Source organism: Pleuronectes platessa, chromosome 3 (genome assembly GCF_947347685.1).
Source record: "Pleuronectes platessa chromosome 3, fPlePla1.1, whole genome shotgun sequence".
Taxonomy (NCBI): domain Eukaryota; kingdom Metazoa; phylum Chordata; class Actinopteri; order Pleuronectiformes; family Pleuronectidae; genus Pleuronectes; species Pleuronectes platessa.
Genome location: NC_070628.1, coordinates 6,650,171 through 6,674,625, shown reverse-complemented (window position 1 = coordinate 6,674,625; position 24,455 = coordinate 6,650,171). Strand labels below are relative to the sequence as shown.

The window sequence follows — 24,455 nt, the reverse complement described above, 5'->3', positions numbered from 1 at the left end:
GATTGAAAAAATCTATATGTCTTCACTGTGAGAAAATATACATGTATATAATATCTATAGACTGATAATGGTATGAATGATGTCAATCATAATTTATAACACGGTTGTATAACCCAACCGTGTTATACAGAAGTTATGACATAAGAAAAATGACTAATAACATTAATGATGGCTCCTTTCGGTCTCCGTTAGCCAATGAGCATGGAAACACCCTGAAACTGAAGCAGCTAAATGAAACTCGTCCATTATTGACTGTATTATTTACTCATCTGCTTATTTCACTTTTTTCTGTGAAACGTTACAAACACTGGGACCTGTCTGCTTTATAACAATATTAGATTTTATAATTCATTCTCATTAATCTTATTAAACACTATGATCACTCAAGAGTGTAAATTACAGGAATAACTATAAAGATCCATCAATCATTTTACGCTTATTACACATTTACGATCAAATTAATTTAAAGAATGTCTACATTACCATAATATGTATCAATTCTATAATAAGAAATTACAAATGAAGACATGGACGACTTCATCCATATTCATCGCTCTTTTGTTCACACTTGGTCTTTTGTTTAACTTTGTGTGCCTTGCCTCACATTACTGGTGACAGCAGCCGAAGCTAACATGTACGTGCTGTGGAACATCGCAGGTTATTCCACTGATCACAGATCAACTGGTGCCGGTTGATTGCAGCGTCATTGATCTGCGAGGCGTCTTCCATTAGGAGCAGGTGACCCGAGCCACTGGGAGCTGTCTGCAGCGTCTCAGTAACAAAGAGGCTCATGCTTTCCTCGTTAACCACTGTCAAGTGAGAAAACCACCATACCCAGGGAAGATGACTGTGGATGGTTCATTCTTAAATTGAGGCAGCCCCCGCAGACGGCTGAGAGGGAGCTTTTGGTCCGACTCGGGGGTCCCTTTGTTCCAGCTGCCACAGCAGATTTAGGCGTCTGTACGGAGGCCTGTCAGAAACAGGCTTATCTCTTGGGGGCCTCCCGGCACAAAGACCCATTTAGATGTTCACAGGGAGTGAAATCTTCATTATATACCTCTTGAAAGAGAAACAGACCTCTGCTCTTTCAGGATATTAATTGGGGGAAAGTAGTTTGTTTGGCGACAGGGAAAGTTGCGACACAAAGGATTGAGAGGGATAGTGTACAGTGAAACCTTTATTTCCCCATAGAGTGAATAAGATATCGTCATTTCATATTGTTCATTTTAACTATTGATTTATGCTTAAAACCTTAATTCTCAGCAGTTAAGGGCATAAGAAGTATAAAACAATTTCCGTTGCTTTTTTATTTATCTTTTCTATCTTAAAGTGATTAAGTTACAGGAAAGAAACGTCGGAAATTAAGGAGCCAAAGTATCGATATCAAAGTTATTTTTATCTATTCACGCAATTATCCCTCCGTCTATCTCTCTATCAGGCGTCCATCTATCCACCTGTCCATCCATCTGCTGGCCTTTCCCAGTCATGCCTCTGGTAAGAGTGTCAGTATATCTGCCATGGCGTCCTGCTGATGTGTATTGTGATGGGGCTGAATACTCCAGCTACCAATATGGCCTGCACCAATACTGGATTAGCCACAGTGGATTAGCTGCCTGCCCTCCTGCTGCTTATTCAAATATTGTTTCACGTATTGTCATCATCGGGGCAGAGCTGTGGCCCGCTAGCCTGCGAGCTACAGAATGTTCTCAAAGAAAAAAAACCGCAACAAAAAAACATCTTTGCTTTCATTTTCCCCACAAAAGCATTCGATTTCATTTTTCAGCGAACGTGGGATTCGGACCGCTGAGGGTTGGAGGGGGGGGGGGAAAGCGGCGGCGATGGTTTATTTTTTTCGGGGAGAGCGTCCGCAGCCGTAGAGCATCGCAGAAAAAGGGAGGATGGAAAGATGATGGAGAGCAAAACCAAACCAAGGCCAAAATCAGGCATGAAAGCGTGCCTTGATCTCTGATACACGGTGTTCGTCTTTTCTCCCCTCGCTCCCTTTCTCTCTTTCACCCTCACACATACACTTGGGAGTCAGGGCAATTGATGTGCTGCCTTTGATGGCCAAGAGAGGCCTATATTAACGGCCAAAAAAGACCATGATGAAAGGGGCTGAGAAAAAAAAAAAGAAGAAGAAGAAAGAAAATGGCTTTCGAAAATGTGTCATTGGAACGGACGGCGACCCCACGATAAACACTTGGAGTGGCGTGATGCTAACCAGACGTCGGGCCGTTGAGGGCTTGATGGTTTTAACAGCGAGCGGATGGAAGAGGCTGCGGCAGACGGAGAGCTTACCTTGCTAGCCCGGCGGTGGTAGAGGTTGGCTTGGTGGTTCCAGTGTGTCATGGTGGTCGGTCATCCTGTTAGACCAAGGCAGGTGGATCCACTTGCCGCACGGCCCCGGCTTCCTCCCGGCGAGACGCAGAGGTCCAGACGCCAGTGGACGTCCCGTGGCATAAGCAGTCGCCATCTTTGTCCCGTTGTTGTCTTGGATATCCTCTCCTGCGTCTTCATCCCTCCCTCTCTGCTTTGATCATGCCCCCCCCCTCCCTTTGCTCTGTGCCGTATGACATCATCACGCAGCGGTATCGACAAGCATCAAAGAACCTCCGGGCAGGGCCGTGCATCGGTCTGTGCGTTTGAAAAGGGTGTAAATATGGAGCATAGAGAGTGCTGTAACCCCCCCACACCCCCCCCTGCTCCCTGCTTCCACTGTTCTCCTCTCCCCGCAGATGGATGGTTTATCAGACCAATACAAAACTATACACACACACACGCATGCACACACCCACACCAGCCATCTCTAAGACGGGTGTATCCCGAGGCCCCCTGCTGTGTGTGCAGCGTTTGATGATGTGTTCAACGGCTTCATTCATCCCCGAGCTCGCTTTTCTTTCTTCCCCTGTTTGTTCCGTCCTCCCTGTTCCGTGTGTCCGACCTCTCTCAGCGAAAAACAAACATGTTCTCAGTCAACTTTATCTCGGGGGGGGGGGGGGGGGCAAAATGACAAGTAGTTCCATCTCAAACTAATCTATAAACGCTCCTCCTCGAGCGGCCGCCCCCTCCTTCCTCCCACTTTGACTCTCATCCCCTGCTCTTTTCTCCCCCGTACCTCTTACAGCTGGTCGTCACCATTTCCAATCCTGTTAGGGTTGTATGTCCTCTTTAAGGAGCCCCTCTGTCTGTCTGTCATCTGCCTGAAAATCACAGACACACGTTTCACTGTTACACTCTCGGTCCTCTGCGGCAGCTGTCGTCTGATCCAATGGGATCTCTGCCCCTGGAGCACACATCGAATTATCAACGGATTGAGAAACGTTTGGTCCGAGATTGATGCGGCAGGAAACTGAAAACTTGTCAGGACTCTGGACCCTCATCAGCTTGTCTTTGACATATATTTCATTTGGTAAAAAGTAAACGAACAGTGAGGTATCTGACCTACTGAGGCACAACTGAGAAAAGGGGCTTTGAGTTTTCAGACTGGCCGGCAGCAGAAAGGCTGCGATTCCTTCACATTCTACTTTTTTTGAAGCTTTCTTGATTTCACCATATGTTTCATGAATACTGTTAAAAGTTACAAGGGCATTTATTATATTTGGTATTTGAGTATAGTGGCATTCTGGGTTAGCTCTTTTATTTCACATCATCACTAGATTAGCAACATCTACTTATATGAAACAAAGTAGAACTGGCCAATAAAACAATATCAGTATTTATTGCAATAGAATTTTTATCAACAGCAATATAACAAAGGTCCAATTCATATCAATGTTTCGCTTAGAAATGTGTCAACACAGTGAGGAGATATAATTAATCTACCACAGATTAGTCATATGTTTGGCTGCTTATCAGTTTTCGTTTTCTGCTCATAAAGAAGAGTTTTAAAAGCACAACCTTCTCTACAATAACAAAATAATGTTTATTTTAAGTACGCTAAAAAAATAGAACTAATTATTTAATTGTTTAATAAACGCATTCATCCATATGTCATACATCTACCATGTTATAAGCTCTTTTATCCCTAATTGTGTTATTTCACTGCAGAATACATAACTAATGCTATATGTGAAAGTTCTGAAATCCAGTTATATCAATATCATCATCTTTAATGGAACAAAAGATGATTAGAAGTGAATTAATACATATTTTACTCTGTGTATTTAAGATCAAACATGGTCTTCTTTTAGCAAACATGACTAAAGATGTTCCAGCAAAGTGACCGACAGTGTTGAGCTGCAGAGGATCATGTTTCCCGTAGAAATCTGATTTCTCTCTATCCAGTTACATCACATGTAAAGAGCCGAGCTGCCGTTCAGTTAGAGTCTGAGCTCCTTCTCTGTTTGTTTATCTGTATAAGATCAGGACTTGTTGGTGACACACGACCTTTATCCACTTTATCCACTGATTGTTCCTCAGAGACGAGAAAGAGAAGTTACTCAAATCTTTGTCGAGTCACTCGGCTGATGTCCCCACTTCAACCTTCCTGCATTCAGCCTTCCCGTTCCTCCATTTCCCCCCCCCCAGGTTCCCATTCACATCTCTGCTCCGCACTCTGCCCTCCTGCCTCTCTGGCCCCGAGTGCCCCCCCCCCACCCAAGTCCCCCCCCCCCCACCCCTGCTGTCTAACTAATTGTCAAGGTTCTTGTTAGCATTATGCTAAACTGCGTCTCCTCTCTGCAGCAGGAGCCGTCCAGTGATATGGAAAGTACCCACAGCCAGGTCTGTACCACTGATAAGACGGAGTGAATGAGAAGAGAAGCTGCTCCTAAATGTGTTGTTTACTTGCTCTTTTTATTTCCAACCTCCACAACCGGTTCTTGGGCATCCTAAAAAACCAGCGGCCCTTTCTCTCCACCACCTCCTCCTCTTATAAACATGTCATTTAAATTCAAGCAGCAACTTCATCCCAGGTATTAGGAAAAACTAATTTCACCGCATTAATGGGCCCCTTAAAAAGGCCCACTTACTCGCTCCATGAATCCCCCCCCCCCCCCCCCCCCCCCCCGTAATCCTAATCAACTAAACCCCTGCGCTGATTGTTCCTTTTCTTCGTGGACAAATACCCAAATGTTTGGAATCAATTCGGCCACTCTCTACCTGTCGGAGTGTTGGGCTAACAGCTAATGGCAGCGGGCTGACAGGCTGTAGAGGGTTGATAAGCATTTTCTCATTATCGAACCCCATTCACACAGCTGGCTGCCACTCACACATAAACACACGCACACACACACACACACACACACACACACACACACACACGCACATACAAACTCAAGCCCCCCCAAAGAAATAGATGTTCCCCAGTGCACATTGCCCTCGCTGATGACAATAGATGTAAATAAATAAATATATCATTGGCGTGCATCTGTTGACTGTGCATGCATTTGACAAAAGGGGAGGCGGGGGGGCGGGGGGGGGGGGGGGGGCATCTGCTGAGCGACAAACTGATTCCTACCTAGCAGAGAACAGACAAAACAACAGAAAAGCTGTAAACCGCACAATGGCTCTGCAGGAAAATACAGTTTGGCAAAGCTCATGTGATTATTTGTTTCTTGGAGCGGTCTGACGTGTGGACTCATCTCAGTGGTGGTAATTGAGTTGTCACATGGAAATGCAACTGTCCTGGGTTTGTTGTCGGGATTTATGAGACTGATTCCTTCATATTTCATAAAAGATTACATAACTTTTGGTATTAAAAGGTCTGGATGTAGTGTTAGTTGAATATTTGGACCATAGGAGAAGCAGGTATGGTCATATTTTTTATATCTGAATCACCGCCCACATGTCAGAGCTGTTCGATGATTCATAAGAAATATACAGTGGCTTCAGAAAGTATGTAGAACCCTTGTTTTCTTTTTAGTTTTGAATTTTTGGGAATAAAATACCAGTTTTTTCATCAAGGTCATCAAAAATGTCAAATTTCTTACAGCTATTACATGAAAAATTCACATTAAAAAAGGTATTCAGACTCTTTTCTGTGGCACTCTGAGGTTTTTGATGGTATTGATGGAACTCACTTGTGTATTTAAGGTCACACAACTCACAACCAAACCCAAGTGATGAGGTCCAGGGAGCTCGAGACCTGTGTGAGTGTTCTGTTGTGCAGAGACAGAAGAAGAAGCTGGCAGAAGGTCGACCAGCTCAGCAGCACAGATCAGGAGATTATGATAGAGGAGGATGTCGGTGACTTTAAGTAAAGGGGACGTGTTAATTTGATTAGAGTTCAACAAACAACATTAAAAAGAACGAGAGCCTGAGGACCAGGAGAGGAACATGAATCTCTCCTCATCACCCGGCTGATAAATAAAACACAGCAGAGGCAGCATCGAACTCTAGTGGTGCTTCTCAGCAGCAGGGATCACTCAGAAGTGAGGGTTGGACACAGAGAGGTCCTTAATGAGTGCACAAGACCAGGGACTGACGTACGGAGTACCAGCGGAGTCCCTGAGTGATCCAGCCAAAGCCCAGACTTATTACTCGTGGACCATCTGCTGAGAGACCTGGAGATGTCGGTTCACAGACTCTTCTGATCCAGTCAGAGAGGATCTGCCAGGAAGAGTTAAACCCCTCACTTCCACAGTGGCTTTAACCAAACACCACGTTAAAGGTCTGAGCGATTTTCTAAATTAGACATTTCAGCTTTTGACGAACAATAAATGTGAAAAGACGAAGGCTACAACACAATAACATGTGCAGGAGGTAAAGTGGTCTGAAGAGGTTTTGAAACCACTGCACATTTAAACTTGTATAATGAGAAACCAAATGACAATACAATCTGGTGGTCGTTTCCCGCTACAGACATTATGACTTGTTGAGGTGAGGCAAGCACACGGTTGTTAAGCTAACAATGACTCAGTTCTATTAAAGGGTTCCAGTACAGGGAGCCAGAACAATGAGTGAGTCAGCACAAAATCAACCAAGACCCTGAAACACACACGCTGCATGAGTTCAGCCATTTTCCATTTTTTCATTCTAAGGAGGTTATGTTGTCGGATATTTAGAAGGATCGTGCAATAACTGCTCGAAGGATTCCCACGAAACTGTGTTGGGAAAGTACCTGATAAGTTTTGGTGCTGATCTGGATCAAGTAATATTTTTAACATTGCAATATTGAGCGTTTTTCACCAAATTTATAAGAGAACAATTCATGGATCTCGACACATTTAGGGGACTGGTGTTTATGAGTGCAGATCTAAACTAAAATCTGGATCTAGTCAATAAAAATGTGTTTTCATAAATGGAACTGTTGTTATATATTATTTTGTAATATATATTCATATTATACATATAAGTGTTGATGTGATTGGGACTTAAGGGTAAAAAGAAGGCAAGTCTACATCCAAATTTACCCACAGAGAGATTAAGTTATAAGATTATTTGATTGGCGATTACAAGAAAATGAAAAAAAGACCTGATTAAAAAAGAAATAACTAAATAAATAAGATAAGGAAATGTTAAAAACAACAAAATGTGTAGTTGTTCCAGCTCGATGTTTTCCAGTCTGCACTGACAGAGTGCAGGCTACAGTAGTGAGGGGGTGGAGGCCATTGTTGGGGTAACGTGAGACAAATGAGACCCTGGAGAGCACTACTTAGCCACTCATAAAGGTCAGATATGGAGCCACACCAGTGGCTGTTAATCCCGACCCGGGGGACAGAGTGCACATGCGCCCGTGGATGCAATTGTTTCACAGGCCCGGTGACATTTAGACCTGAGTGAGCGCTCAGCCCCTGGACGGCAGAACAGAGCGGACGTGCTCCAGTCGCCTCTTTGGCTGGAGAGCGGTGGGCTTTGGAGCCCGTGGAGGTTTAATTAGACGTGGCCTTGAGGACAATTAAAACATCAGAGGCTCTTTCCCTCATGTGGACAACACCAAGTGGCTGGCACCGAAAGTATTCTCTTGATTCTGCTCCTGGGTGAACATTTAAAACTCCCAGCTTCCACTAAAATGCTTTTTTTAATGAACTGAATGTGCAAAAAAAATAAATATTTTATTTGTATTACCTCTGCTGAAAAAGGAAAAATTCCACCTGACAGCAGGGATATCATTAGCCGCCGCTGTGATATCATTATGAGGCACCACTGTACATTATTATGTAGACACACAGTCTAATTGGTTATTGTGGTAAGAATCCACTGGCAGGCTGCAGACCTGTCGGAGCTGTACGGTTGTCAGCAGGTCACATTGATTGGGGCACCTGAGAGTTCCGGTTGGACGCGGTGGAGATAATGAGTGGAGGGGTCACACAGCAACAGTTCAGCCCAAGTGTAATGAGCAGGCAAAGAAACGCCGATTCGGTTAATGCACGAGAGTGTTGTGTGTGTGTACGTGACCAAGGTGGAGAAAGAGAGAGGTATACACTTCGCTTCCATAAGAGGAATAATGCCATCGCTGTGTCCAAGATGTTGTTTGTGTTGTTACATTTTGATTTAGACAAAGAAAACAATCGATTTCTCTTAATTTCATAGGATGACATTTGATGTTTCTATACAGAGATGTTTAAACAAAGTCAAGCTCCCCTGGTGACGTCCTCAAAAGACAAACCAGAAAACGCTCGATGACCTTTGCAGACAGGCAGCAGAGGAGACACCCGAGGTAATTCTACACAAACACAAGCTGTTCTGACTCAAACCTGAAAAACTAAAAGATTACACATCTATTCCTGTTCAGCTAATTGATTCAATCAGACTTAAATACTCTCTCAGTCTTAGGATGGACTGTCAATAAATGTTATTCTGGCCTTTTTGTCTTCAGAGAATAAATCATTGACTCAGGTGATATGATTATTCCTCTGGATCTGCCATAAGGGGACATTTGTGGATTGTTATAGATGGATTGTCATGAAATTAGCTGCAAACACACACAATTGTTCCTCATACTTTTGAATATTCTCAAATTTAATACAGCACCCCCACCAGGTCCATTACACATATGAATGCAGCATTGAGGACATTCCCAGTAGCCTCAGCTGCACTTTGTGTTTCAATGGCGATAAATTCAATGTTAGCTTATTAACAGCCTGAACTGTCACCATCACCACATGTGCACTGAGTGTGTTAGCACGCAGTTAGCGTTAGGTCAGAACAGCCTCACAGAGACGATCGTGTTGTGACTTCACTGTTCTTTGACTGTTCCGGCCATTTATAATTAACACAACCTGATTTAACAATAGAAAATTCTACATATTTTATTCATTCATATAACCACGCAAAGATGTACCATCTCACTCGGGACCAGTCATCACAGCTCCTGTAGTTACTGATGCAGCTTTATCACTTTTCTGCCTTCAAATACAAATTCACCCCATCTGTCATGATACATTTTATATTTGTCTGATAAACAATCGATGAAAGTAAACATTTATCAGACAATAAAATAACTATGTTCTTCACACAATTAAAGAAATCTAGAAAATGGTTTGTTTGAAAGGAGACAAGAGTAAATCGTTCCTTTCTTTAAGGTTTCGTGGTAAATTACTGATCAATAAGAAATAATCATAGGAAATGTGTCACACAGAAAACGCCTGTTCACAATGAGGCATTAACTCCATCTGGTGGTGCAGAGAAAATCTGCAACCTCAAGATGAAGCTTGTTACGACAACACAATGACACACATGGGACACTTTACTCCCCAATGTGAAATCCGCTTCATTCCACAGGTGCAAAGCAACATTATGTCGGACACTTTCCATCTAAGTCAAACTGTGTCATTAAAAAGAGAGAAAGATATTTAAAAACAACGGCAGCTTTAATTCAGGAACAGCGTTAGGAAATAGCATTTCTTACAAAACACACTCAATTACTACGTGGAACACACACAGTGACCTGAACCAAACAGTGGTCTTTCATTTAAAATGTCAAAACAAATGACACACAAATTAACAAACAAAAAAAGAAATTCAGCTTCAAATAACATCAGCTGTTTGTCAGAGTTAAGCTAAAGAAAAACCTTTACTTGTAATTCAAGATCGATGACAATGACCAGCTCCATGAAGTTGGTACCAATGAGATTTTAAATGAATTTTTGCAAACCTCATTTCAAGTGTTGTTATCATAGCATTTAAAATAACTTATTTTAACTGAAAACAAAAGTTTGACAACATAACACAACTAGAAACTTTAGGTCTAACTCAACAACTGACGATCTGATTGTTTGAATGAAAACCTTTACTCGTCTTTGGGGTCCTTATTCACCTCCTCGCTTTTCTTCACCTCCTCACTTTTCTTCACCTCCTCACTTTTCTTCACCTCCTCACTTTTCTTCACCTCCTCGCTTTTCTTCACCTCCTCGCTTTTCTTCACCTCCTCGTTTTCCTGCGACACATTTTTGCCATTTTCCTCTTCCCCCTTGTTTTCCTCCTGGTTGGTCGGTTTCTCCTCCTCCTGCTCCGGTTGGTCTGTAGCCGTCTTCTCTGCGGCTGCGTCGGGCTTCGGCGCCTCCTCCTTCAACACCTCCTGAACGTTGTACTTTCTGAACCGTGAATAGTCTTTGACCACGCTGATGCAGCACACAGTCTTGATGACCTCCACAATGATTGTCAGTTCTGGGTTGGTCAAGTCCACTTTGTTGCTCGGGTTCAGCTTCCCCACGAGTTCTGGAATGGATTTAAAAATAACACAAAAGGTCAGTTTAGCATTAAAGTTTAATAATCAAAAAGGTGAAAACCACTTTTCATTTGACAAATCTGTCGAAACCCAACCTGCGATGGATTTGATGATTTCGTCTCTCTTGTTGTGGCTGCTGTTCCGGGCCTTGAAGGCGATCTGGTACGTGGCACAATTTGGGGTTTTGAACCAAGACTCCAGGTAAGTGGTCAGATACTTCACCATGTCGTCCTGAAAGGCCTTGCACGTCCCAGTCACCTGGATGAGACCAACACAATGATCACTCATTATCAACCAGGTAAACTTAGATTATTTCTTATATTGATTTATAGTGGATTGAGTTTCATGAAAGGCTGCATCTCAATGAAATGAACAAGAGGCATTGAAATAAAGATGCTCCAATATTATAAACAACTTTCTATACTGTTTGTGTTTAATGTAAACTATAATTTGATCTTCTCACTGGTAGCATCCTTAGAATCACTCTGGACTTCTTCTTCTTGGTGGTGTGGAGATCAGACAGGATGTGATGAACCAACTTGTCCGATTCTAGGAGAGAGCAAAATAAACATTATAGTCACATTACATGTTTAACTCAAAGCACCCACTGTTGTTTCAGTGAAGCGTTTACCCAGATTCTGCGTTCTGATGAAGATGACATTGTTCGCTCCGCTCTCCATGGCCTGGAAGCGCCTCTGCTGTTTGGCTCCAGATGCTTTCAGCTGAGCCACTTCCTTCTTCAGTGCGACTTCCACGTCTTCTTCCTCAGCCTCGTCTTCACTGCTGCTCCCAGTGTTCTCCTGCTGCTCAAACATCAGAATAGGAATATAATAATCTGCGGCTGGGGTATTGGACATCAATAATTATAATATAATTTTCATCAATAGCAATAAACAAAAGTCTAATAAATATTGATCATGCAATATATAAGGATGGATGGTGGGGAGTTAAAATACATAATTGATCAATGTCAAATTAGTAAATTGCTGCTGATAAAGAAGAGTTCCAAACAAGAACATTCAATCAGAACATTAAAAAGTTTTTAACTTAAAAAAAGTGACATTTAAAATGACGAATATCAATTCGACAGAAATGGAAAATGTATCTTGATATAACTTTTGGCCTCGTCATTTTTAAACTTTCTTTAACCTGCTTTATAAACTTTTATTTTAGCCACGAAGTATAAAGAAAAACAATCTGCCAATCCTCACATAGGAAACATTGAAATATTTCCTTATCAAAGTATTTAAATGGTTGCTGAGCAATTGTTTCAGGGGGAATCATATCTGAATTGTCACAATTAAGTGTATTAGTGACTTCTGGGTCAAAAGTAAAAGTTATAAGGACAATTTAAAAAGTTTAAATTGTCCTTCCAGCTGAACATGCCTGTGCAATAGTGCCTTTCTCCCTGGACATCCACATTCACCACAACCCCTCCAGTCCCACGGTGCAGATCACCTGCTCACAGAAACCCAACCATCAGATCCATGCTCTCCATGTTTCCCTCTCTCACCTTCTCGGGTCCGAACAGCTCCTCCGCGTACTCGCTGAGCAGGTTGAAGGCCTCCGCGGTGCACTTCTTCTCGTTCATGTTGCACGTGATGAGGATGCCCTTCATGCCCACCTCCAGCTCCCGGGAGCCCTTCCACCGCTTGCCGTGGTGGCCGTACCGCTTCCTGCTCCGTTTCACCGCGGCGGACATGTTCTGGACTGCGGGGTTTCTGTCTCCCAGCGGCGGCTCCACCTCCCTCTTGTTTGGGGTTCGCCTCAGTTAGCCGTTAGCTAAAAACAGCTGAAGCTAACACGCGCGTTTTGGAGGAGGGTTTGTTTTTTTTCACGCTGCGGCGGCCACAACGTACAGAGTCATGAGAAGTTACTGGTTCAGACTGGACACACGTTTATGTTTAAACTGGGGCGGCTTCGGGTTTTAAGTCATACTGGTTTGATTCCGTCACAACATTCATTGATAGCACGTTTTTCTGTCACGAAGTACAGCGAGCGAGGAGGGACAAAACACTTCCGGCATTACCGCGAAGCACAAATTACAGTTATTTCTTAGTTTTTCTTCTTCTATGGTGTTTTATAGGCAGATGGAAAACCAGCTTAGAGGCGCATTACCGCCACAAACTGGACTGGAGAGAATGGCAAACAAGATAACATTTTACAAATCGGGGGCATAAGCAATGTACCAATATATGCTGAACCCTTGTTATATTGCCATTGATAAAAAAATATATTGTGATAATTATTGATGTAGCTGTATTGCCCAGCCCATATGTGTTGTTGTATATGAAGTGAAATGAACAGAGTGAAAAGGTATTGTTTTTATTTATTTCATCAGGCATAAACACTATCAAACATTTAACTTCATCTTCATGTGAAATTACATTAACACAATTTATTGTCCATTCATACATGATAGATACAAAATACAAATGCATGTATTAAAAAGTATGAAAGCAAAACAATTAAACCAACTCAATTTACAACTCAGAACATAAAAACAACCAATTTGTTTATTTTGCATTGATATTTGTGACATGATGATCAATACTCAAAATAGGAATCACTTACGTTAGCATTTAAAGCAATAAATTAGAAAAAGGCATTGATAGGACTCCTGTACTGTTTTTCATTGAACATTTTTACAGAATAAACTTTGCATAAAGGATGTGCATTCATGTGCGTATAAAAAGTACATTTTCTTAATTCAAGCTCTAGGTACATCTTAGGAATCATTTTCATGATTTAATTAATCATCAATTAATATATAATAGATCAATACATCGGCATCAGAACTTTTTTACTCCATAATAGCAGCGATGGCAACGGCCCTAAAAAAATCTTCATCTGAGGCTTTAGTGTAATATATATTATGTCCATTATCTCCAATGCTACTGTATCTGTAAGAGGTTTTGTGAGGAAGTTAAAGAGGTGACACAGAAACTAGTTATTCAGGTACCATCTCTGTGCGAATGGATAGTTATATATTATATATAAAATGTGCCAGTATTACTGGTATGATGGAGCAGGTGCGGCTGTTTCTCCAACACATTAATAGCTTTTTCTTATGGTTGTGCTCTGCTGTGGTTGACGGTTCAGAGTGGAGCAGATTGAAATGGAGGCCCTGGCAGCAGGAGAGGCCACTGAACTCCTGTTCATCAGAGACGACTCCCATTTGAAGAACTCACATCCCTTCTGGACCCGGCCCCCGCTGCCCGAGCGGCGGACCGGACAGCAGTAAAACCCTCGGCCGTGGTTTGGACCCCCGTTGGACACGAGCTGCCGCTTGGCGCGGCGGCCACACCCACACAGTGGAGATGTGATCTGCTGTCCTTTTTTAAGTGTCAGGGACATGGAGGAGCGGTTGGTAGATGATGAGCTTGTGTTGGCTGATAAAGAGCCGAGGACGTTTTTGGGGGTGAACAGTGAGCTACAGGAGGAAGGATGTGATGCTGCAGCCTGTTGCACCAAGTCAGTGAAGATGGTGAAAGAGGTCCTGGGTGTTTTGTGATTTCTGTTTTGCATGATGACTTGTTTCGGTTTGACAAATGAGGCGTTAGGTGTGGAGGTCTTTCCTGGGATGAGAGCTTTGTGCCTGAGTAAAGACGGTGTGTTTGTTTTGTTTGGGACTTTGTCCGAACTCTTTTGGAACAGTACAGAGTTGAGTTGAGCCAATTTGTTTTTGGAAAACCAACTAACCGTCTCCGGCACAGCAAAACATGTATCTGGCCCTGAGATCACTGAGTGCTGCCTCGTCATGTTTAACTGATCCACTCTCGTGTTCTTTGCAGAAACAAACGTTGTGGATGAGTGAGTTGTTCTCGAGGAGTTTTCAGCACTTGTATTGTCCCTTGACGTGACCTGACCCTCTGTTAAATCTGATGTATTCTCAGATTCTTCCCACTCATAACATCCACTATCAAAATCGGAGACACGTTCTCCATCAGTTTCATCATCCCCCTCAAACACCACATCGTCATATGAACCCCACCTCTCCTCCGTTTCCACTGAGAGCTCTCCACCTTCCTCGTCCTCCACAGGGGCCACAGCTCCTCCGCTTTTTAAAAGAAGGTCTGTGTGAGGTAGGTCAGACAGGCAGCCCAGAGTAGTAGAGCACAGGAGAAGGGTGTTGTTGCCGTTACTGTGCGGCGAGGACATGTTTATCGTGACTGAAGAAGAACGATCAGCTACAGCGCCCGAGGTGACCGACCTCCTGCCGCATCCCCACAGTGGTGTGTTTGTACCATTCAGAAGGGTCTTGGGTGAGATCAGGCTTTGGACAGATTCTTGAACTGAACTTGCATTTTCCATCGTGTCTGATTTCACCGTATTCTTCTCTGAACACGTTTTTATTTGAGATGATATCAGAGGAATCTTAGACGATGAGGATTTGTTTGTGGTAAGTGTGTTTTCCATGTTATTTGTGTTGGGTTTTTCTTTCTTCTTGTCTGTTGTTACTTTTCCAAACACAGGTTTGACCGTTGACGGCGTCTATGAGAAGAAGACGAGAGACAATCAACAACTCTTAATATATCACCCATTTCTTTGCTGCGTGCTAAATTATCTTGTTCCTCCTTATTTCCATTCTCCAGGAAGATGCATGTTCAAAAGCAAATTTGCACCATAAGAAAGGCAAGGAGATCGTAGTATCTGATTTGCAGAAGTCAATGTTTATATCCATTTATTTATAAAACCTTTTAACAAAAAATAATGTAATCTCATATAAAATCTCTGTATAATCTTCAACCATGAAGATCTCCATGTATTGTTGTCGTCATCCATAACAGATTTTACAGAAGGGGGGCAGGTAATTAGGAGCTGGGATGCGTTGGACGAAAGCCACTCACCCTCTCAAGGCTTCTAGTGATCTTCATCACACACCCATCCCTCATCATCCTCGCTGCCAGCTGAGCTGTATTTCGTGAATCATCCAAACCTGAGGAAATAGAGAAAAACGAGACACATGCTTAGATTGTGTCCGTTTTCTTTGTAGAACCATTTGGACTAAAGAACTTGAGCTCTTTGTTGTACCTGAATGTTCTCTTCCTGCAAACTGTATTCCGAGATCTTGAAGTGCCCCATTCAGGCCTTTGGGTTTCCTGTCGTAAAAGAGCTGGAAAGTGTGGGACAAGGATTTATTAAGACACAAGGGCCAAAATGATGAAGCATTGTCAGATAGCTGCCTCAAATCGAAAAACTATAAAAAAGAAACAATCTGCCTGAAAATCCAACTGAATTTGTCATTACTAAATAAATAAAAACAACACCTAATAATCGAAACAATCGGTAGATAAATCATTCGCAATATATTTTGTTGAGTCATAATCATAAGTGAGACAGTGCAGCAGGAAAAAGAGCAGAAGAGAAAGTAAAAGGGCTTCCACTCACTCTGTATGTGCTTCTCAGATCGATCCAGCTGTTGAGCACATCAGGTTTATGCAGCTGCTTTCGTTTGCACTCGTACTGCAAACAAACTCCCAGATCCCAGTCTGTTACGCAACGCCAATGGTGGCACAGGCAAAATGGATAACGTTACATTTTCAATACATATCAGTAAGGCAATAAGGTAAAAAATAAAACCAATGCTGCTCTTTTAATGCAGTGTTTTGTTGCATGTGATAATGTGTTTTACATTTAAAAACATTTAGATTCTTTCCAAAGCAAGAAAATCTTTACCTAGCTAGTGAGAAAGCTTACAGGGTTCCTGACTAATGATTTATGATTAAAACCAATCAAAAAGACTTTTACCTGACCACGTGAGGAAAGTACACAGTTTTGGAGAAGGTGGAGGAGGAGAAACATTCTGTTGTTTGTTGGGAAACACCACACCCTTCTCGAGCTGCAGGGTTTGCAGCCAGCGGCAGAACCGAGAAAGACAGATCCGCAGTGGAATCCCTGCTTCAACTTGTATCTGCAAAAACAAGATTAAGCAGTCAGATGGAGCCAATGAACAAAGGAACTGAAGTAGACATTTGTAGTTGTATATTTGAGCCTGTGCATAGACACCTGTGTGATCCCGGTCAGCTCAGTGCAGAACTCGGACAGGGTCGGGTGCTCCTGGGGTTGAACATACGTGTGAAACTCAGACTCCACGTCCCCCGAGGAAGTGTTCAGCAGAACAGCAGGAAACTCAACTAAAAGAAGAAGGAAAAGAGAAACGTGTGTGTGTTATTGTCAGTAACAGTGAAAAAGCTGAAATATTAAAGAAAAAATGAGTCAGTGCTACTCACTAACTTCCGGACTGTAGCTGCTTTTCTCTCTCCAGCAAGTGGACTCAAAGTCGATCACTATCAGGTATGAGAACGTCTGATCTGAAAGAGAGCAGAGAGTAAAGATACAGCGGGAATCGAACCTAAACACTACACCTCTGTGAACACGGGATCAATTCAGACTCACTTGATAACAGAGCTTTCTTCGTCCCAGAGGAAGACTGACTCCTCTGCCTCAACAGCCCCAGCTGCCTGCGGGTGGGGGGGAGGGGGGATGGTGGAAAACACATGAAAAACGTAAACATAAACTTAACTCGACCCAAGAAGAGCGAGTTTACTTGTTCTGAAATACATAAAGTATAATAAATGTGTACAAGTACTGAAAACCCTTAAATACTTCATAAATACATCTTAACACATGTAGATATTACACAGTTAACTCGTTTCTCTAGTTATCAGGGTTAGCTGTTTAGCTAGTTAACACGCTAATGGCTGTTTGGTTGTATCTGTTACTCACTTCGCCAGTTTCCTTGTCGACATATCTGAGACTTCAGCCCGGGAACCGGTTGTTTTTCTTTCATTGAAACTGGATTGTGCGTGAAACGATGAAATCATCTCGACAGTAACAACTTCAGAAAACACAACAACGATCGCGCTGCTTTTTTCAAAAATACTCATCAATCATTCTGAGTTCGACTGGCTGGGCCTGCATTTTAGACTGTTTATAAAAAAGCAGCGCAAAGCAATCAATTACCGAGACAGTCGATCGGAGAAAAACCAGGAAGTTGGTGGAAACCGGATGAACTTCATTTCCGGTTTTACTAAGCCCTGTCGCGATAAGAGTATAAACACGAATATAGACATATATAAGCGACTGAATACTTTCTTAAGGGAGCTTTGTTTGATGTTTATAGATCAAATTATACAATCTACTAAAACGTAGTCAGAGTTTCCTCGTGAAAGGAAACGACAGTCAACATTTTACTTTATGTTGAAAGTCATGATTCGGGAAGTAGGTTTTCCCCTCACATGCACGAGCCGGTGCAGCAGCCATGTGTTTTCCACCTTCTCCAACATGTCGCTCCGGTGAAAAACTGTGAATTTGGAAACAATCGGACCAATAACATCTGGTATTTACACACTTTGACTCTCGTTTTCGTTCTCACACAGAAACAGATCGTACAAACAAACAGCAGAGATCATGTTCGAGGATACAAATACATCCAGAAACTGTTCAGTGATCGAGAGGGAGCCTGTAGTTTACTTATACTTTAAGGGGAAATGTTAATTTATAAAAGTCATAGTAGTTTCTGCATCTGAATCTGTGGAGTGAGGCTGTGGATCAGTTTAAGGGGGATTCAAAACGATGTCCAAATTTAACCCAGTTTAAAATAAACTACAAAGATATGTTGTTCACAAGATGCAGGGTTGAAGAGCTGATATGACAATCACTACTTATAACATGTTTACTACATGTGTCACCATAATGAACCTTCTCTCATCTGGCCTGGATATTATTTACGATTTGTCCCATTGAATACTATTACCAATGTGATACCGTTTATAAAATAGTATTTATGTTAGTGCCTCAATATAGAGGAATGTATTGTTAACATGTTTTACACAAAAAGCTTTTTCCTTTGAAGGATGAAGGAAGAAGTTTATTGGCAGATTTGTTTCAGTAGCATTAACACAACAGTATGAAAAAGTTGTGTCCTGGGAAATGGAGGATTTATATTTGGTTATTAATAAAAGCATGAGATTACCACTATCAAATTATATAACGATAAAAGCAACTACAGTCTAAAATTATGATTTAAATGGTACCTTAAAAATAGATGGATACAAATTTGACAGATCCTCATGCACAGCCCATACTGCTTGAACTCTAGACCCCACTGATCTGCCTCAATATGCATGAGGAGTGTTTCAAGAAGAGTGTGTGTAAATCACAAACCAGTGTACAGTACTATATTGACTCCCAGAATTCATTTCAAATTCAGTTTCTATTTTCCTGCAGGAACCTCAGCGTGGACATGGAGCCTTCACCAGCAGCCACGAGCCGCAGAGAGAAGAGAAGGAACGTCTCCTCCACAGAACACCACCCGGCCAAGAGATTAAAAAGTGAGCAGGAAGGAGCGGTGGCACCTCCGCTCTGTTCACCCAGGATCTCTGTGCCGCTCGACCGCCTCCAACAACCAATTACACTGAATGAGCTGACGGAGCTGCTGCACTACGCCGCTCTGGGGAAAACAGGTGGCATCCAACAACCCAGGTAATGACTTTTGGAGCAAGCCGTGATCTATTTCACCGCCTCACGTTTAACTTTCTGTAACTTACTTATAATGTGTCCTTGTACTTGAGCCATCATAAAGACATCTTTTATCCACACCCCCTCATTATTCTCTCATGGTCATACTCCCAGTTGGTGTCGTCTCCACCACCAGAGGAAGGTTAAAGGTGTGAATGTTGTAATCGTGGAGGGTCTGACCCAGAGTCACTTTTACAAACACTACCTCACGCTGCAACACCTCAGAACCAACTACAGCTCTGTAAGTATCTGAAGGGGATGTAGATTATATGATGAGAGACAGTGTCGGTATTTTCTGGAATTTAAATCTGCCTTTTTCGGACCAATGCAGAGGATCACCTTCACTCCACCATCCCAGAACGTGGCATCTGGAATCTTCAGCAATGAGGTTCCTAAGTCAGACGCTCCATCACTTTCAGAGGCACACATGGAAAACGGTCCAATACCCAAAGGTGAGATACATGTAAAACATTTGTAGTGAAAGTTGCTGTTGAAGTCATTTAAAGTTAATCAGGCCTGATTATTCATGATAAACTCTTTTCCTGATCTGTGTTAATTTGTGTTCTGCTGCAGCCGTGAAGTTTCACCCAGTTGTCGCCAAGTTTGGGACACGGACCAGAGGAATGACAGCGTATCTACTGAGCCAGGAGGAGATGATCAATAAGAACTACCCGGTCAAAGGTGAGTCTCTATTAACCAGGTTATACATGACACATGAGTATTTTCACGCTTTAACCTCACTCCGCTCCCAACTGAGTCTCAGCAGGTGGTTGTTATTGTGTTCTTTGTGTTTTTAGAATAAGGCGAAATAAGCGCTCAACATTGTCTTGTTTTGTTTCTCTGCTACAGGAATGCCTGGCTTTGAGGAGTTTGTGTGCACAGACAGTGTCGAGTGTGTTTCTGACAGCAGCCCTCTGTATGGACTCGACTGTGAAATGGTGAGTTGCTCTTAGTTCAGACTGTTAACATCCATCCTGAGAGATCCCACACTTAATGCATCCTGAATGTTCAGACCACTTGTGATTGGATCTCACCTCTAACGCTCTGTGTGCAGATAAATATGAACGTCATGTCTTTGTGCACTTTAGAGTCTTGTGAGGATATATAGATGTGTGTTTTCGCTGAGTGTGTGTGTTTGTGTGTGCATCAGTTGATCATTGTTTCCCTGTTGTGTTTCAGTGTCTGACGGAAAAGGGAAACGAGCTGACTCGGGTCTCTCTGGTGGACAGTGATGGAAACTGTGTTCTGGACGATCTGGTGAAACCTGACACCCGCATCCTCAACTACATGACAAAGTACACACACACACTCACACACACACACACACACCAGCCAACAACCTAATGTACATACATTATATTAAAATGTTAAACCATATTTCCATTCTATGTCTTCTGATAGGTTCTCTGGTATAACCGCAGCAATTTTGCGACCAGTCACAACCACCCTGAGGGAAGTTCGGGCAAAGCTCATGGCGCTGATACCGCGGGACGCCGTCCTGGTGGGACATTCCATCAACTCTGACCTCACGGCTCTGAAAGTGAGTCACGCTGACATTTGGATTTCTGCTCCTGACGACTGTGTATCTCGACACACTTGATTTTTCGACTCAAGAGGATGAAGATGAGGCAGATGAAGCCTTTGTGTTTGAAAGAAAACACAAATTTTCTTATTATTTTCTATATTTCTCTGTATATTCTACTACTTATTTAATTCTTGACCTTTGTCCCTACTGCAGCTGATCCACCGGCATCTAATCGACACGTCCCTGCTGTACAGGAAAGAGTTTGGACAGAAGTTTAAGCTCAAGGTCTTGACCGAGATGATACTGAAGTAGGTTTTCTCTTTTCTCTCTCTCTCTCTCTCTCTCTCTCTCTCTCTCTCTCTCTCTCTCTCTCTCTCTCTCTCTGAGTTTCTGTCTCTCCCTCCAGCTGGGGCTTATTATTCAACATGTCACTTGTGTTCCAGGAGGCAAATACAAACCGATGAGAAGAAGGGTCATCATCCCACTGAGGACGCTGTGGCAGCCCTGGAGCTGGCCCAGTACTTTATTAAAACAGGACCTCGTAAGGTAACCAGTCGTTCTCTATCACACACACCAACACACACACATGCACAAAGGTGACTCAATATTTTCCATGCACCCTCATCTTCAGGTTGTGGAGCATCACCTGGAGGAGCTGTGGGGATACACAATAGAGGAGGAAATCATAGAGCTGCCTGCACCCACACCGAGCCACAGGTACAACACCCGCATCACAAAATGTTCCAGCAATGAAACAACACACAAAACAACACACACGTTGTTTTTGTCATTTAGTGATTGATTGAGTTAGAGCCTGAAGGATTTATTGATATAAGATTCATCACATCCTGGTGCACTCGACCAATTGTCTGTCCTGTTCTCTCTTGTGCAGGTTTGCAGACATATTACAGACACTCGGCCGGTCAGTTGCTTTCATAGGGAAGCGTTCTGACGTAGCTCTGGATTTGTCCCGTCAGCAGTGGCTCAACTCTGACAAACAGGTGAGAAGTTATTTGGTTTTGACAAATCCTCTAAGGCCTCTATTTATTAGATATCAGGATTCCTCTATCTGAATATATCAGATCAGCAGTGATGGCTTCTTGTGACGCCTTTCTGCATATTTGGATAATTTTTCTCATCATTCTCTTGCTTTTTGTCTTGTCCTTTCCTTGCTCTTCCTCTTACCATTCCTCCTCCCCCTCTACACTCCTCATTCCTCCCCCCTTCACTCCTTTCTCCCTCAGGTGCTGGCCTCTTTCAGGAGACAGGCCGAGTGTCCCTTCCTCTCAGTGCTCCAGCTCTCTTCCCTCTCCGACCACCTGAAGCGCTGTGTTCCTCACCGGGAGCAGCAGTACCACAGGGTGAGTCACTCTAATTGTAAAACTAAACTAAAGTGGCAGAGTACTTTTAGTAACAGTATAACACAATGTTTTCCATTAACTATTAGTTGGACTAGACATCGGCAGCACTGGGAGAAATCCTGCCACGTCGGGGAACCTACATAACATCCATAAACTTCTAGATTCAAGATTCAAGATTCAAGAGTTTTATTATCAAATGCACAGAGATAAGAATTAAGCAGTCACTGGCAATGAAATGCTTGAGTCACAGGCTCTCTTCTAACAATGCTCAATAATTAAAAAAACAAAATTTGAATAAAATAGAATATCAACAATTTAAAATATGAAATAAAAAATATATATCTAAATATATATACAGCTGAAAAAAGAAAAAACAGTAGTGCAATTTTGTGCATTAGTGCAAATTTGACCATCCTCAGCAGGGTGATCACAGGGAAATGTGATCAGAATCCTGTAAGAAACACTGTAATTAACTCAACTGTGTGTATTCCTCCTGCAGGTGTGTGCCAACCTTCGTGACATGTGCGTTGTCTTCGCCGGGCCGTTTCCAGCAGGTTTCACCCAGAAGGAGGCGAAGCGGCTATTTCGTCGCTGCGGACCAGTTCGGAAAATCCAAATGCTGAACACCAGCGTCAGAGTAAGTCTCACCTGCATCACGACCCTCCAGTTATTACAGGTTTCTCTCTGATTGACTGTTTATTTCCGTCACAGTTCAACCAGTGAACCGATCAATGTGAGAACTGTTGCTGTCCATTTGTATAAAAAGGAAAGATTTATCCACAGAGATGTTTTAGTTTTGCTGTGGTTTTCTGTGCAAGAAAAAACATCTCAAGCATTTCCCTCTGTTCCTCATAAACTAGAGCTGGTCACATTTGCTCTATTAAATTTCCTCTTGGACGATGTTTGTCTCCAGGTCCATGCAGAGGTGGAGTTCGAGCTGCTGGAGGGAGCGACGCTGGCTTTAAAAACTTTAAATGGGCTCAGTTTGCAGGGACAATCCATCAAGGTAGTGTTCCTTTTTCTTTTTGTTTTATTATTCCTTTTACAATCCACTTATGTGCTCTATCTTCAACATGTTTGGTCCTTTGTGCCTTTTCTAGGTGCAGAGGCCTGTTTACGAGTCGATGCTGGACGTGGATCTGACTCTTGACGCTTTGGCGCATGACGCCCTCGAAACCAGTCACCTCTACGCTGTCAGATCAAAGCCCAGTGGGACTGAGCGCATTAACAATTCCGCAAAGATCAACGGGAACACATTAGATGCAAAATGTCCAGGTGCAGCTTGGGTTAAAACTGCAAATGGGTCCCACTCTGCTAAAGGGAACGAGAAACGTCTGCAGCTGGAGACTGAACTGTCTGAGGAATCACTCTCAGAGACGTTCGGTCACTTTGGAGCCGTGGAGAGAATCATCCTTCCGGCCAGAGCTGGAAAACATAAAAGACACGCCTACATAAGTGAGGAAAACACGCTACAGGATTCATGTTCATTATCTCAGGCTCTATTGTAGGTGCTTTTTCGCAGAGATTGTGAAACTCTCCACCCTGGTGTGTGTTTTACAGAGTTTGAGAGTCCAGAGGTCAAACACGCAGCCCTCAGCTCCTCTGGTGATCCCCGCATGGAGGACTACCTCATCTGTCCGTCCCTGACTCCGCCCCACCTGCACTCATGGGCCGCCCTGACACCGAGTACAGTGGACACTGAGGGGGGAGACGAGGGGAGTGGCCACATGCACGTCAGCTCTCAGGTAAGAAAAGAGTTGTAATCACTCCAGTCAGTTGGTGTGATGAGCTTCTGGTTAGGGGAACGACCCACTTGACCCCCTGAGCCTCAAATAGCTGAACACAAGATGGAGTTCCCAGCATCAAGGGGCCTTAGAATAGATTCTGTTCCAATACATTAAATTACCCCGTGATATCCACTCTGCCTGCCGGCGTAGTAAACATCACATCTTAGCAGAAACACTCGGATGTGTGTCGCCTGCAGGACCAGGAGATTGAGCTCGCGGTGGGGAAGCTGGACCGATGCCTGGGGAAGCTCTTCAGATGTCTCCCAGAATGCACCTTGTCTGTCGTCGTGCTGCTTGGACACGAGAGGTGAGGAATCCGAGTGTCCCAGGATAAAAAAAAAACAGCTGATATCAGGTGAAAGTATTTCTCATCCCTCTCTTCTCTTCTCTCTAGTGCTGATGACCCGTGTCCTGGTTTGTGCTTCATGGAGATTAAATCTGGGTCCAGATCATGAACAAGGAACTAAATATCTTCCACTGCTCGATTCTTCCTCCTGGGAATCAAACCAATGAGGATTTTAAAAATACAATTATTTAATAAATCATCATGGACTTTGTTTTTGTAAAACCTCCTTTTACAGCAGAGTTGTATTTTTTTTTTTTTTTTTACAGAATACACTTTTCAATTGGGAACCTTTATATTAAAGACA

At 42.9% G+C, this 24,455-nt stretch overlaps 3 protein-coding genes across 5 annotated transcripts; 1 reads left to right on the top strand and 2 right to left on the bottom strand.

Moving 5' to 3' along the window:
- Positions 1-9,733: 9,733 nt before the first annotated feature.
- thumpd1 (THUMP domain containing 1) lies at positions 9,734-12,645 on the bottom strand. Of its 3 annotated transcripts, XM_053418443.1 has the most exons (6): positions 12,123-12,645; positions 11,241-11,415; positions 11,073-11,158; positions 10,705-10,867; positions 10,235-10,599; positions 9,734-10,198 (listed from the first exon to the last, which is right to left on the bottom strand). In XM_053418443.1, exons 1-6 carry the CDS (start codon positions 12,309-12,311, stop codon positions 10,172-10,174), a joined length of 1,005 nt encoding a protein of 334 aa, XP_053274418.1. In that variant the 5' UTR covers positions 12,312-12,645; the 3' UTR covers positions 9,734-10,171. The 3 variants fall into 3 exon arrangements, with proteins under 3 accessions (XP_053274418.1, XP_053274416.1, XP_053274417.1); XM_053418441.1 differs by having other exon boundaries at positions 9,734-10,599; XM_053418442.1 differs by having other exon boundaries at positions 9,734-10,599; positions 11,241-11,412.
- Positions 12,646-12,918: 273 nt separating this feature from the next.
- On the bottom strand, positions 12,919-17,520 carry eri2 (ERI1 exoribonuclease family member 2). Its single transcript, XM_053419446.1, has 9 exons — positions 17,339-17,520; positions 17,009-17,073; positions 16,843-16,923; positions 16,619-16,746; positions 16,361-16,523; positions 16,001-16,101; positions 15,644-15,725; positions 15,460-15,548; positions 12,919-15,103 (listed from the first exon to the last, which is right to left on the bottom strand). Exons 1-9 carry the CDS (start codon positions 17,497-17,499, stop codon positions 13,664-13,666), a joined length of 2,310 nt encoding a protein of 769 aa, XP_053275421.1. The 5' UTR covers positions 17,500-17,520; the 3' UTR covers positions 12,919-13,663.
- Positions 17,521-17,816: 296 nt separating this feature from the next.
- On the top strand, positions 17,817-24,408 carry LOC128437335 (RNA exonuclease 5). The gene is made up of 19 exons (XM_053419445.1): positions 17,817-17,951; positions 18,842-19,096; positions 19,247-19,373; positions 19,464-19,584; positions 19,706-19,813; positions 19,982-20,070; positions 20,312-20,427; positions 20,534-20,672; positions 20,871-20,965; positions 21,101-21,203; positions 21,289-21,374; positions 21,550-21,658; positions 21,902-22,018; positions 22,518-22,655; positions 22,932-23,024; positions 23,119-23,473; positions 23,579-23,763; positions 24,003-24,112; positions 24,200-24,408. Exons 1-19 carry the CDS (start codon positions 17,851-17,853, stop codon positions 24,258-24,260), a joined length of 2,508 nt encoding a protein of 835 aa, XP_053275420.1. The 5' UTR covers positions 17,817-17,850; the 3' UTR covers positions 24,261-24,408.
- Positions 24,409-24,455: the final 47 nt, after the last annotated feature.

Excerpts from the sequence above, each read along its gene's own strand:
- eri2 (XM_053419446.1), bottom strand. The coding sequence starts at position 17,499 with ATGAGTATTTTTGAAAAAAGCAGCGCGATCGTTGTTGTGTTTTCTGAA. Across the intron at positions 16,747-16,842 it reads CAGCTACAGTCCGGAAGTTA|TTGAGTTTCCTGCTGTTCTG; the intron begins GTGAGTAGCACT and ends TTCTTCTTTTAG. Across the intron at positions 16,524-16,618 it reads AGCTGACCGGGATCACACAG|ATACAAGTTGAAGCAGGGAT; the intron begins GTGTCTATGCAC and ends TTGTTTTTGCAG.
- LOC128437335 (XM_053419445.1), top strand. The coding sequence starts at position 17,851 with ATGCACGAGCCGGTGCAGCAGCCATGTGTTTTCCACCTTCTCCAACAT. Across the intron at positions 17,952-18,841 it reads AATCGGACCAATAACATCTG|GAACCTCAGCGTGGACATGG; the intron begins GTATTTACACAC and ends ATTTTCCTGCAG. Across the intron at positions 19,814-19,981 it reads TAAGAACTACCCGGTCAAAG|GAATGCCTGGCTTTGAGGAG; the intron begins GTGAGTCTCTAT and ends TCTCTGCTACAG.
- thumpd1 (XM_053418441.1), bottom strand. The coding sequence starts at position 12,311 with ATGTCCGCCGCGGTGAAACGGAGCAGGAAGCGGTACGGCCACCACGGC. Across the intron at positions 11,159-11,240 it reads CATCAGAACGCAGAATCTGG|AATCGGACAAGTTGGTTCAT; the intron begins GTAAACGCTTCA and ends GCTCTCTCCTAG. Across the intron at positions 10,868-11,072 it reads TGATTCTAAGGATGCTACCA|GTGACTGGGACGTGCAAGGC; the intron begins GTGAGAAGATCA and ends GGTCTCATCCAG.